This window comes from Gymnogyps californianus, chromosome 4 (genome assembly GCF_018139145.2).
Source record: "Gymnogyps californianus isolate 813 chromosome 4, ASM1813914v2, whole genome shotgun sequence".
Lineage (NCBI taxonomy): Eukaryota > Metazoa > Chordata > Aves > Accipitriformes > Cathartidae > Gymnogyps > Gymnogyps californianus.
The window spans coordinates 14,790,278-14,804,882 of record NC_059474.1 but is presented as its reverse complement, the minus strand read 5'-3'; the positions used below and the strand labels follow the sequence as shown (position 1 = coordinate 14,804,882).

The 14,605-nt window shown below is 39.4% G+C and overlaps 1 protein-coding gene across 1 annotated transcript; it reads right to left on the bottom strand.

Annotated features, from left to right (window-relative positions):
* Nucleotides 1-2,366: 2,366 nt before the first annotated feature.
* LYAR (Ly1 antibody reactive) lies at nt 2,367-13,063 on the bottom strand. The gene is made up of 8 exons (XM_050896507.1): nt 12,889-13,063; nt 11,833-11,947; nt 9,119-9,226; nt 7,625-7,708; nt 5,365-5,701; nt 4,983-5,087; nt 3,983-4,068; nt 2,367-3,666 (listed from the first exon to the last, which is right to left on the bottom strand). Exons 1-8 carry the CDS (start codon nt 13,008-13,010, stop codon nt 3,532-3,534), a joined length of 1,092 nt encoding a protein of 363 aa, XP_050752464.1. The 5' UTR covers nt 13,011-13,063; the 3' UTR covers nt 2,367-3,531.
* Nucleotides 13,064-14,605: the final 1,542 nt, after the last annotated feature.

The following is a 14,605-nucleotide window of genomic DNA, read 5'->3' as shown; positions in this document are numbered from 1 at the left end:
TTAATCATCTGACCTAGAAGCTGGGATCAGATAATAATGCTTCATGAACATATTAAACTGCAAGCAGGTGCTCAGCAAGTTTCCACATTACCACTGTGGGTTGTGCCTTGCTGTTCTCTTATGCTGTCTGGAGTAATGTTTTTTAAACGTTGCTCTATGAATGCAATCAGGTAAATTGATACTGTTGCCCTCTTGCATTTGGTAAATCTTAAGGTTGTACACCCTCCCCCCCACTTAAAACAAAAGAGCATCCAAGGTACGTAACTTCATTGCAACAGATCCATGGGATTTAAAAAAATACTGGTAAATATGCTGGTTAATCGCTGAATAGAAATTAGATAGGTCTTACTGTTTTTCTGTCTTCATGAAATATTCTGAATGGTCTGGAAGGGATTATGCCTCCCTCTGAAACAATTACCACTACATTGGTAGTTTTAAAGAACAGGGTAACTTCAATCTGATCGAGACATCATTAGTTGCAAGGAGTAAATTAAAGCTCAAATCTGTTGTAAGTGAAAAAGCCAATTTCAGTCCTCTGAGGAATCTATTAATTGTCTAACGAAAAAACACAGAGGTCTTTTTTTTTTTTTTACTGGAGAGCTGCATGTCAATAATGTGACTACACATGGACTTCAACAGCACTTGAAGTCATCAGTAATTAGAGGCATGGACTCATCTACCATACTACAGTACTTCCCAGGAACATTCAGAAAGAAAAATAGACCTGCAAAACATATTGCTCCCCCCACCCCTTCTTTCTTCCAACAGACTAGGAAAAGGTAATACTACTATAATGATGTATAATGAGGTAATACTACTGTAATTATAACAGGACTTATTCGCAGTAGACTCCCACTAGTGACCATCAATAAAGAGGCATTAATTTGATCCGTGTCTGCCAAATCATTAGGAAAAAACTGAATGGCAGCTGGTGCTGCTTTGCCCTTTACACAGAGAGGGGAAGAATAAGATGCAAAAGTCACGTTTACTACCCCATGTAGGCACTACCAGCACAGCTATGGCAATGCACAGGGGAAGTCAGGTGTTTGAACCATTAAGAATCACAAGTTACTGCAGGAAAAAATGCCAAGGTCAAATCCTACTCAGATAGCTCATCTGCGTACTGTTGATTTGATATTCCTTATTTTCAGCTTTAAACTGATGTGTGGTGTTTCTGAACATTTAGTCTGCTGCTTCGCTTCATTCAGTGATCACTGAAGTAAACCCTGAGCATCAGGCACTAGAACTCTGCAATGACAGGAACCAAGTATCTGGTTATCTGTTAGACTGAATAAAAAGAACTGTTGCACAACTTCAGAGGTTCTTTTAGACTCTTAACCTGTTTCCATCTGATATAGATCAGCTTCTTTGTCTGTAGATTAGAAAATGCTCATGCTTTTCACCAGCAGCAACTGTCATTCTCCCCAGCTGTAAAAGATATCTCGCAACACTCTAAAGTAAGAATTAGCTGTGAATATTTATTTTTACATGCATAGCATAAACAATCCAAACTGCCCTTACCAGTTTGAAAAAGGAAAAAAGATGCAGCTGATGAGTTCATGAGCATGTCAAGAAAATAGTAGGCCTTTATTGAAAAAAACAGGTTGCCAACAGCGGTATGGCCAGCAGTGCTGCTCCACAACTCACTGGGCAGAGCGAGCTTCTGCTGCCCTGTTCAGAAACTGCCCTGAGCTGCGAGATACGCTCCCACAACAAGGCAGCTGGCACCAGCTGGCTGATGAGAGCGGAGGCAGAGAGCAGGAGGACAGTCCTGGCTTGTGGGCGTGGGACTGGCATTTTGAAGTGCTGGATAGAACGAGAGGTTAGATCCTAGTTGGAGGGTAGGGAGAAGAGGATGGAGGCATGGCACAGAATTAGCCGCCACAACTGTAGCAGCTGCTGACTGCACCCGTAACTGCTGCTGTCATCACAAGAACTTAAGATATCATCAGCAAAAGTTCAGCAAATGTTTCTATACATGTGTCAAACATGTGCTGTGGTCAACAACAATGGAAGATGAAAAGTATAAGAGAATGGCATAATTTGGAATTAATTCTAAACAAAAAAAATGAAAACCTGTAACAATTGCTGTAACAAAACTATTTAGGATCTTAAGGTAACAGTATTTGTTGTAAAATACATACAGTGAGTGAAAAGATTAACAGCACTGTATTAATTTCAGTTTCACTAACAAGGACTCATTCTTTTATATGTCCTTTCTTAAATTAAAAACAAAAAAAAGAAATCTAAGCTTTTGAAATGTGTTCAAACACTTCTCAAAGTTTCTCCAGTCTGTAAATAAATTTTATTCTATTTACCTCCAAAGCCATTTTCATGAATTAACAACAAACACTTAGATCTTAAATTTATTAGGTATTTTTATTGCAACTTTTATATTAAACAAGACAAATATGTACTCAGAAAAACTGGACCCAGTGTATCAGATAGTTATTTTTTTCATATTTATACTTTTAAAATATTCAATATTGCTATAAATTCAGGTATTTTCATTATGGAGTTCTATAAAACTGTATCTGCGTGAAATCACTATGCAATTTTCCAAAACACCATACCATCTACTGCAAGAAATTTTCACTGGCTTTCTACCACTGTTCTTAACAGATTACTTCATGGTAGGAAACTCCCTATCTGGAATTATTTTGCATTTGATTAAAACCCTATAAACTTCAAGTAACTTTCCCCAGGCAACTCTGTCTCTTAAATACATGTAAGATTTCTGGCCTGCCTACATTGTTTTGGTGACTGCAATATAACAGCCTCTTCAAATTTTGTATAATTTGTGGATTTATTGTACAATCATAAAGTGGCAAGATTTATTATACTTAAGGTGGAGTTTTAAAGTCATTTATTTCATCAGTCAATTTTTAGTCCATGTGATCACTTATACTGAAGTCAGTTGCATTACTAACTAAAACATTCAGTAGCTATGCATATACAGGTAACAGTCTTTAGATTTTCACTGAATGTGCAATATTACATACACAAACTTGACAGACACTTTAATTATGCATTTTACAACACAGAATTAACAGGTTATTAAAGCCTGCATATACTAGCTACAGTGCGTAAAGGGGATATTAGTCATACCATTTTGAATTTTAGCATAACAAAACATTTATTCCATGGTGGGTTTTGAATATAAAAATTCTATTTGCTCTTACAATAGTTTCTGCAAAAAGCCACACAACCGAGGTCCCGATAAACGTTCACGCCTATAAATTATATCCATTACTGGAAGAATTTTAATACAGTAGGCAGCAATTATTTTCAATGCCTCTTAAAACTTGTACCAAAAAATATACATTTTCCATAAAATCAAAAAATAAAATATCTGAAAATGTTCTGTGATAAATCTAGAAAAAGAGGAGGAATACAGTCTTAAAAGTTAAATTCTGCTCTCACATACGCAATTTAAATTGAGACCAATACATGATATTTGTACAGCTGACAGAAGAATTTGACTCAGTCTGCAAGATCAAAATGCAAAGGTTATTAAAAGTATGCAAACTCTTATTTCAAGAGTTTAACTTTGTCCTTTAAAACTTTAAATTTGGGATTGTTATTCACTTTCTTATTAAATATGACTAGAATATCCTCTTCTGATCTGTGATGTTCACCAGCTACTGCGTAATACTGAGCTATAACCTGCACAAAGACAGAGGAACAGTTTTGAGTTAGTAAAGAGGATTCCACTTTAAGCAATAATGCATTCATGTTACTGTATTAAAAGTAGCATGGAATCTATCATGCTATTACTCCTTTGCAGAATTAGCACTAAATTTCTTCTGTAGTCCAGTAAGCAATAAAGAACATGTCCTTCAGCAGACATTCTGTCAATTGCTATTCTGTTAAATAATGTCAAACTTTTTTGCTTACATGGGCCGGATTTTATGAACATCAGCATTACAGAAAGAAATTCACAAGACCAAAGGAGATTAAAAAAACCCATGTTGTACAGTACCTTTTTTCTTAGTTTTTTAATTGAAATTTCATTGTCTGGGGCCTGTTTCAGAACAGCTTTGATGGTTCCCTTCCAGTTGAATTTACCTAGAAAATAATAAGGTGTACAACATTATTAGTAAAATCAGGTATTTCCAGGTTGTCTTCTGGTAGGAACCGGCCTTCAATCTCCTAATTTTGGAGCCAGTTCAGCTACCACAGCAGTTGTTATCTTACTGACCCTGCAACAGCAGGCTGTCTTAAGCATAAAGTCAGGTAGGCTGTTTCAGAAGATTATAATAGGATGGACATGAAGAACCAACGATACTACTTGAACAACTAGGGTCAGGATTGCTTTTACTTATCTTGTGTGCTTCAGCTATTAAGCAGCAACTCTTACCTAATGCAGGACTAGTTGGGAAGATCCTGCCTCCTCACCCTTAGAGCACAGGCAGTCAATTTCACACAGTACCCACTTCAGAGGTCATTAACTGGTGGTTGCCAAACAAACAATCTGTATGTTCAAGTACAGACATCCCCCAACAGTAATGGTGTGTTGGATGACAGGCATAAGTAGGTTTAAGCATAAACTAAGGTCCAGCACAGCTAAACTCCAATTTATGATTCACTGAGCAAAAACTGGGATATAAGAGATACAAAGAGGTATAAGAGAGCCGTTACCCTTTTTCCTCTGTGCTGGCTAATGTGTGTGGCAGCAGGGAAGAGACCTGCTGTGGTGAAACAAACATGCCAAATTCCTCACTGCCCAGTGAAAGCAAGCGTAGCCAAAGGTCGCTAGCACAGCAGAAGCAACAAATGAGAGAAGTAATTCAGCATCAGGTGTTAAGTGTAGCACAGACTACTTACTGTGGAACAGATATGTATACTGAATATACATATGTATATGTATACTGAGGCACAATTTATTTCATTGCTTGCTGCAAAAGCACTGTATTTATATTCTGCACTAGGTCTTTTGCCGAATAGTTTTGTAACTTTCTAAACTCCTCCTTTAAGAATACCTTTATCGATTCCCACATTTTCTTCATTGCCATTGGTGTTTTCTGTCTCCGTGTCTTCTGAAATGTTTTCAGTCTTCATTCTCTTTGTTGTGATATGAGGTTCCTCTAGACATGGAATTGGATAAACATACACAAAAAATTATAAAACTAGAAGAAAAGTCCTGACATGACTTAAAGTTTCTGTTCCTGTAACATGAATTTATATTTGCTAAGAGGTTCAGATTTTATAAAAGGACTGTGCAACCACGGTGTTAAAAAATAATTTAATTTGTATATTTAACTTACTACTTAAAAAATTCTACTTAGGTAGATTATTGAGCTTTAAGGCATTGAGAAAAAGCATCTTGAAAACAAACAAGAATATAAGGTGTAGGATGGATACCTTCTGCATGTTTATGTTTGCGTTTCTTTACATTTGTTTCCTCTTCTATTTCACTCTGATGGCCATTTCCATTTATTTCAAATTCATTCTCCAAGCTCTCCTTTCCTTTTTTGGACTTTTTACTCTTTTTCACTTCTGACTGGTTTTCTAATTTCAAGTCTTTTTTCTCCTTCTTTTTGTTCTTTTGTCTCTCTTCTTTTCGTTCTCTCTTATTCTTTTTCCTCTCAATTTTATCATCTGTAATTCCATTTTCTTCTGCCATTGTTTTTTCCCCAGTTTCTGCAGACTGCCCCTCTTCCTTCTGTTGTGGTTTGTCTTGTTCTTTTTCACTTGAAATCTTTTGTTGAAAGACAGATTATTACAATTTTTACATGCCTTTTTTGACACTGCAACTTTTCTCTACTATATCATTCACGAGGAACACTAATATCTTGAATTCAATTAAACTGCTTACATGTGGTGACACCAGTTACCTGAGAAATAGCACTAAATAGCGTGGCTGATTCTTCTTTTAACTTAACAGCCTAAATGCTAATTACCTTAACATCACAGAAGAAATGTTATCTTACAACATATGTAATTTCTATTTGAAATAATTGTCCATGTGTTTTTTAACATATTTGCTAAATGTAATTAAGTTAAGGGAAAGACAACTCTTTGATTCATGCAGACAAAAATACAGCATATTACAGCAAGATACAGAACCTATTCCCAAATATGCGGCCCTTAAGATTATTAATCTTAGCTCTGCCATCCAGTTCCCCGTCTTGGGATATGTCTGGGACAACAAACTATTATTGCGTGATGTCAACAAAGGCACTGCTGGGCGTTTTAATTGTACTTTTCTCACCTTAACATATTTGGTTTTCTTTTAATGTTCCTGAGCTTATAATAATTTTCTTGTAGAAGAATTAATACATTAATGAACATTTTTATATTTAAACTTTAATTTTAATAATTACAAGTGAAATACAATTACTGAAATGTTAATGTGGCTATTTAGAAAGAGAATATATGTTTATACAAACAACTTAATACCAACATGTTTTTGTAAAGAGTAATTTCAATTCAATTTGAATTCCACTTAAGAACTTCCTTTGAGTACGTACACTTCAAGGTATGTATTACAGAGAACATCTTGAGATGTTTTTAAGAACTCTTAAAGGTGCATTGAAACGATCTGAACAAGCAAGTTGTGTTATATATTTTACTTTAATGCTATATTCTATGGAAAATGTAAATTGCTTATGTTTAAATAAAATAATTGTTCAGGTTCAAGATTTATTTTTAAAAAATCAGTTTAAATCAAGAGGGAACTGCTTATGACTTTAGTTAAGTTGTATCAACTCAGAATTAATGTTGCAGCAAGAGAATGTACTTGAAATTCAGTGCCCAGAGTTTGTGTGATGTTCATATCCTTTAAAAAAATGTATTTATTTCCTTCCTGGCTCTTATATTTGGATTCTTCAGAAAAACTACAAATAGATTTAACTGGAATCATCAAATCAGGAACATGAAGCATGATCAACAAGGGATTAATGTCAAAAGCGATGCCTGCGCTCTTCCTCAAAAGAAGCTGGGGGGAGGGGGAGAGCATCTTTACATCAATAGAGAAGTAAGCTTCTGTAACAGCTTTCTAGTGGCAGTAATAGAAGTAAACAATCAAAAGAACACCCTACCAAAACATGCTAAGCTAGTACTGAAATAGCAAAGAATCAGGCACTGAGAAAAAAGGTCATCGTGAGTCCACGATTTGGACACAGAAGTGGGACGAATTTGCACCACAAACTGGAGGATCTCATCTCTCTCCACTAATACAATAGGTAAACTAGGTGCTGTTAATTTCCCGCTCCAATACACATACATTTGAGGCCAATACAGTTCTGAAAAGACATTGTTTTATTCCTTCTTAGTGTGTGGTAAAAGATTGGAACCAAAGATAAAGGTAGTGTTTTTCCCTTTCCTTATGTACTAATAGCATAGAATAAAGTTAAATTAGCCTTCTGATTATCATGTCACAATTGTGTCACTGTGTCCAAGTTTTTAATCACAACCTGCCCAGTATGCACAACTACTTCAGCAACAGTATGTTCCACAAATTAGCAATTTAATCTAGGAACATTACATTATAACATAATCCATTGTAACAATGGGAGACAATATTTCTGTTAACATCTACAAAGAGAGTCTGAACGGTTTTCCTTCCAGCATTTTTCACTGCATTCCTCTTCTACCATGTTGTACCTCTAACTTAACTTACGTTTCTGGTTGCTTCAGAGAAAATATCCCACACCTGGTCTTGCAAAGTGCTGTCAGTAATTCTCAAACTGTTCTTCATCCAATTCTGTGCAGGAAAAAAACAATAACTGAAAAGGTGCATCTCTGATTTTTTTCTTGATTACGATATATTTGGTTCTTATTTTTCATTTAAGAATCTAATCACTTCTTCTGATTAAGAGCTAGTTAGACGTTTACTCTCTATGAATCTCAAACCTCCATGCTAAATTGTTTTGCGTAATGCCTGCGTACTGTTAGGAGGCTATACCATGCCTCTCAATTGCCTCACCAATAGTAATCCAGAAGCGGTAAATATAGAGAAAAGATAATCCTCAAGCTTTTGAATGCAGCTGGTTATGTTAATGTCCTACCAAACCTTCTGACTGTTCCCATGAGTTAAAACATTAAGGATCTGATCTTATTTATTTATTTGTGTACTCGACAGATAGTCATGCTCCTAAATGGATACCTTAGTTTATTACAGAAAAGTAAAATTTAAGCAAATATCTCAATGCAAACATTTGAAAATTGCTGGGGCTACTGCAGGAGTTCCTGCTGAAAATGAAAACAAAGCAGTAAATTTCTACTTATAATATGCTCACACTATCAGCAACAGATCAACTTTCAGGAATGTGGAATTCTAAGTAAAACCTAATGTAAAGATTTTTGCATTGCAATGAAAATCCCAGGAAAGCTGCATTAGTAAATTGGAACAATGAACTGCAAAAACTTTTGATCTCCCACTGCAACATATCTTACCAAAAAGAAAGAGGCTTCTTGACAATATCACTTTCCCTACTTAGAACATTAATTTTGTAGAAAAGTATTCTAACCTTCAGCTTGCTAGCAGCAATTTCACCGCAGCTCTATTAGGTTCTATCTGAGCGCTTTGGAAGCACATGATCTTCTCTCAGCCTCACAATCTGAGGCACAGAACGGGGGGGGGGGGGCAGGGCCAGCTTGTCAGTAATTCTTCACTGATACCACATGAAACATTTGGAATTTGCTTTGGCTGTGATGCAAAGTTTAGTGAAGCATGCAGTATGGAAGATTCTGTCAGAATATCGAGCAACAGGAAAACTCTCAGAACAGTTATCTTGCCTTTACCAGGAAAAAACAAAGCCACAGAAATAAGAGTCCTTTAAAAGTATGTCTAAGAATTTGGACATTCAATAGAAATTGCAAACAGAAAAAAAGAAAGGTATTAAAAAAAGAACAAGCCTACACACGGAGATTAAGCTTGAATGGTGAGTCTCTGGCTTAATACCTAATTAAAATGGCACCCAGAGAGTCCTTTTAAGCAAGGAAATGTATTTTACAAACATTGCCTATTTGAAACTCAGCTATTATACCATCTATTTACCAATGCCCAAATAAGCAATTTGTCCCACCTTTGTTAAAAGAGAGTGGCACTTGCTAAGAAAGTCTATTTTTAAGCTCACTGCATGGATTACTACAAATCTCTATTAAAACATACCTGAAACTTTACTTTTTTTCTTGGAATATTATCAAAGACACGCATTTGCTCCAGAATGTTCCGCACTTTAGGGCTTATGTTTGGCTTCTTCATTACTTCATGAATTTTCTGAATGAAGAAAAACAGAATTAAATCAGCAAAGAAGCATAATGATCAAATGATACATGCAAGGTATGCAAGTCGGAAACACATTGGACAGAAATCACCCAGTACCCACAGACTGTATAGCCTGCTTGAAAGAACTGTTCAATACGCACGGGAAAAACACTAACCTTTGGTTTTATCATAGATCATAAGATGCATCAAAGTTACCTATATAAATATTTATACCTATATAGTAAGCAGAGGCAAGCAGGACTGCTCACCAATGCTTCCTGCTGTACAAGTTACAACCTGTAATAAAAACATTTAAAAGTAAAGTAACTATATCATGTAGGGAATTCTTGCAGTGTGAAAAAGACCTGCATTAAGAAAAGCAATTATCAACTGATTGGTTTTTGCAAACTTCTGGAGTTAATTGTGAAAAATCAGGCTAACTTTGAGGCTACAGTTTGACATGCATTTCTTTTGGCAGCAGTGCCAGCTTCAACAACCATTAATCCCTATAAGACAGCTCAGGCATATTCCTATGCTACAGGTGCCAGCACAAGAGAACCGAGGAGGTTAGGCCAGGGCCTTACAGCAGTTACTTGAACAGATTGCTGCTTGTGGGGAGAAAAAGGCTCCGAGTTTTCCATTATTTAAAGATGTAGCCACTGGACACTGGAGAGCCTTCCTGTACTTCTGAAAATCTGTTTACTGAAAGGTTTTGTGGATGTGTTATAACTACCAGAAAAGGACGCTCTGTAATAATCCCTCACTTTTCTGTGTAGAAAGTACTTACTATTGAGGAAGGCTAACAATTTTCATAAGCAATAGCATTCACATCATGCTGCTTTTGAACAATGCACTCAAACAATGTTCAATCTCAACAACAGCACTAATCTGTTGACTTCAATGGTATTATTCATATGCCTTGAGTATGCATGTAGCTTAGTACTTTGTTAGATTGTGTTCTATACAAGATAGAAATCAACAAATCCATGGATAAAGGTGATCTAACTAATTATATCTAATAGGGTTTTAAAAACCTGTTTGAGAGTTCCTTCCTAAAACCTTTAAAGGAAACTAACAGCCATAAGAGGGTAGGTTCTTGCATAGGATAAATAACTACCTGAAGGGTAGGACAGAAAGGCTAGGAGACATTTCCATCCATGCTGGAGCCTCTGCTGTTCAACGTATTTACAAAATATCTGAGAAGAGGGCAGGAAAATTTTCCTGATGATATGAAGCTATTCAGGATGAGGACTGTGAAGAATTCCAGAAAGGTCTTAAGAGAATGAGTGACTAGGTAATAAAAAGGTGAATTAAATTCCACACAAATTCATGTAAACCAGCATGCACAGGAAAAGCAATCCTAACTTCATATCTAAAATGGTGAGCTTTAAGTTCATCACTAGAGCTTAGACACAAGATCTTGGGGTTAAAATAGCCAATTCCATGAAAATGCCAGCACCATGATCAGCAGCAGTCAAAAAAAAAGTAGATCAAATGACAAAAATCAGTAAGACAGGAATAAAGAAGGACACAGAAAACATCATTATGACAGAGTAAATCTACGCTTCGTCCGTATCTTGAACAGTGTACGTAGTTCTTGTAACCTCAGTTCACAAGGTGTCCTGGTTTCAGCTGGGATAGAGTTAATTTTCTTCCTAGGAGCTGGTATAGTGCAGTGGTTTGGATTTAGTAGGAAAACAATGTTGATAACACACCGATGTTTTTAGTTGTTGCTAAGTAGTGTTTATACTAAGTCAAGGATTTTCCAGCTTCTCATGCCCAGTCAGCAGGAAGGCTGGAGGGGCACAAGAACTTGGGAAGGGACACAGCCAGCACAGCTGACCCAAACTGGCCAAACGGATATTCCATACCATATGACATCACGCCCAGTATATAAACTGGGGGAGTTGGCCGGGAGGGGCGGATCACTGCTCAAGAACTAACTGGGCATTGGTCGGTGAGTGGTGAGCAATTGCATTGTGCATCACTTGTTTTGTATATTCTAATTATTTTAGTAGTATTATTGTCATTTTATTATTATCATTATCATTATTTTCCTTCCTTTCTGTCCTATTAAACTGTCTTTATCTCAGCCCACAAGTTGGGTTTTTTTTTTTTTCCCGATTCTCTCCCCCATCCCACTGGGTGGGGGGAGTGAGTGAGCGGCTGCGTGGTGCTTAGCTGCTGGCTGGGGTTAAACCATGACACAAGGATACAGTAGAACTGGGAAGACTTCAGAGGACCAAAGATATAATTTACCTGTGAAGAACAACTGAGCAGGGTAGGACTTTTCAGCCTGGAACAGAGACTATGAGATGGGGAGGGATGCCTGACAGAGGTCTACAAAAGCGTGTGGCATGAAGAGGGTGGACAATGATCAATGCCTCTGTATGCAAGAACTAGGGAACATTAAATCAAACTATTAAGAGATAGATTCAAAACAAACAAAAGGTGAGCTTCTTACCAGGATAAGCAATAGACCTACCAAGGAATTGCCAAAAGCAAGCTGTGGATATTGGGAAAAATAGATCTCTGGTTTGATCCAGTATAGCCTCTTGTGTCCTTAATGATTATAAACAATAGTTATTTATCATGCCTGTATATAGTACAAACCTTACCTGAATCCACTCCTGTTGTTTAGCATCTCCTTTGTTAGTTTTGGCTTCAAAATCTTTTCCACCGTATTTCTGGTCTTCACTTACGCACTTCACATGTTCCTTATAATCGTCACCCCTGAACATAGGAGATTTTTAACTGTAGTTCACTGAAGTGTTTCAGTCCTTCGAACTATGCAAGGCTTATGTAATCAACAAACTGAAGCAATAAATGACAGCATCTATCATTTAAACCTTAATACTGTCAATGCTTTTATGAGTGAAGTTCGATGTGCTTAAAGTACATGCTTATAAGACTGCTGACATTTCTGTCATGCTACAGCCTTCGGTGAAAATTTCTGACTTGGAACATCAGATCTGAGTCTTCAGTATACTGCTGCTTTTCTTAATGACTCTATTAACTTATGCACATTTGTACATGTAACGTATGCACAGCTATTACGCATATCTGTGTTTTACTACTCACATTGACACGTTTTAAAATTACAAAAGCAGACGAAAAATGCTTGCAAAAACCTAATTCCTAAATATAGATATACTAATGTGGTAGTGTAGTTCTGACCAATGTGGAAGTGCCCCCAAAAAGGAATGAGTAACATAGATCTTAATCTTTTGTCAGTGAAGTATTGAGAAATATAACCATTATTTGAGGACAATCTTATCTTCTCATGCAAATTCATATATTTATATTTCGAAAGCAGATAGTAGCACTGCGTTCTGAGAAGTGACAACCGAATTCATAATTTTTGATGTTACTGCTAATTCACTCTCTGCAGTAGCAGAATAAGTAACAGTTGTTGATGATCAGAAGCTGAAAGCACTGTCACTTATAACTGTACAAGAAGAAATCGCAACTCTGTTTACTGTGTAGTTTAGTTGTCCTTGTGGTTCAAACTTGGATGATTAAGCTTGGAATTACATAAAAACGTGTATAATTTTTAAATACAAATATGAATTATTCCAAAATTGCCAAATTTAATTCTAATATACCATAGGAAAATCTTGTATTTGTGACAACCACTGCAGAGTAAGCAAGGCTCTTTCCCATCCTTTACCTACCAGAAATCCTTGCCACAATCCATGCAAGAAAGGCACTGACAGTTTCTGCAGATGTTCACATGTTTTTCAACTTGTGCTTTCTTCACAGATTCTCCACACGCACTGCATGTGAATACTACCATGTTGGTGAGTGATCAGTAGCTTCTATAAACTGGGTACAATCTTTTTCCTCCCCACAGAAGCACAGCCCTAGAAATACAAGGAGATCTTACATTTACAGCTTGAAAGAAGCACTTGGATGGCCAAAGAGAAATGCAACTCTGCATCCACCAACAGAAAGCCTAAGCAGTCTGATTTCCACATGCAAAAGTTCAGAAGAAAACACTCGTTTTGCCTGATACCTTCAGCACACGGGAAACCAGTAACCCTGAAACTAGCAAGTCCCCCTACTCCCCCACCCCACGCCGATACACTTCGCAGGCGGCGGTTCACGGTTCCCCTCCGCTTCCCAGCGCGACCCCCCCGCCCTTCCGTCCCGCTCCCCCAGCAGACCCCTCTTCACCGGGTCCAGGCGAGCGGCGCCGCCGTGCGGGAGCCGCCTGAGGGGGGGCCCGGCCACACGGGGCGGGAAGGCCGGCCTGCCCGCCACCCCGGCTCCTCGGCGGCAGCAGGCTGCTGCCGTGACGCCTCACCCCGCTCCCCCCTACCGTTACCTGTCCCTACCGTTACCTGTCCCCCCCCGCACCTCAACCGCCGCCTCCAACCGCCACCCCGCGCGGCACGTGCAGCCGCCGCCGCCGCCGCCCTGCCCTGTCCCCTCCGTCCCTCCTCCGGCGCCGCCGCACCGCGCTTGCGCGGCCTCCTCCCCCGCCCCGCGCCTGCCGCCCCGCAGCGGAAGCGGAAGGAGCGGCTGCGGAAGCGGCGGGCCGAGGCCGATGGTGGGGCTGGGGCTGCCGCTGGGCGGCCGCGCGGCGATGGAGCTGGGAGGTGGCCGGAGCTGGTAAGCGCTGGGCTGAGCAGGGCCGGCTCCCTCCCCTCGGCCGCTCTCCCCGCCTCTGCCAGGCCGCGCCGCGTTCGCCCCGCCGAGGGCTGTGTGGCTGCCGCGGCCGTGTCCGTGTCCTCCCGCCGCGGCGGCTGGCGCTCGGCCCGCCCTCAGCCCCGTCCCCCTGCGGGCAGCGGCTGCTCTGACCCCGGTACCGGCCCCTCGCCCGCCCTCCGCCGCCTGCGGCGTCTCCGCGCCTTGCCACGGTGCCGCCTTGTCGCCTGCTCTCGGGGCAGAGCCCGCCCTCGCCTCGGTGCCCGCTCTTGTCTTCTGAGGCAAACCCTTCCTCTGTCCCCCTTCTCCGTGACACACCTTTAGCTAGGCAAGGCTGAGGGGAACCTGAAATGGCAGCTCAAGCATAAATAGCGAATGTCTTGCTGGGGTTCCTCTTGTTCGGGAGCAGCTCGATGTGTCTGCCTTTTCCGTTGGGAGACAGGCACCTGATGGCTGAGAGACTCTGAATTCACAGGTTGTTAAAGTACTCGCAAGATGCTGTGGTGGGAGATGTACACGAAGAAAGCAATTATCTGGCAAATAGATGTGGCTTCTTTATTTTAAAACCTGGTAAAAGACATGATGAGAATAAATAGAAAAAACCTACAATATAAGAGCCCCCCTTAATACAACAGGAGGCAGTGAATCACAGTGTAATAGAATAAATTAAAATGTGGAGCCTTTAGCGCTCATGAGAATTGAGAATGGGGGCAACCACTTTCTTGTCATGTTTAACCCAAG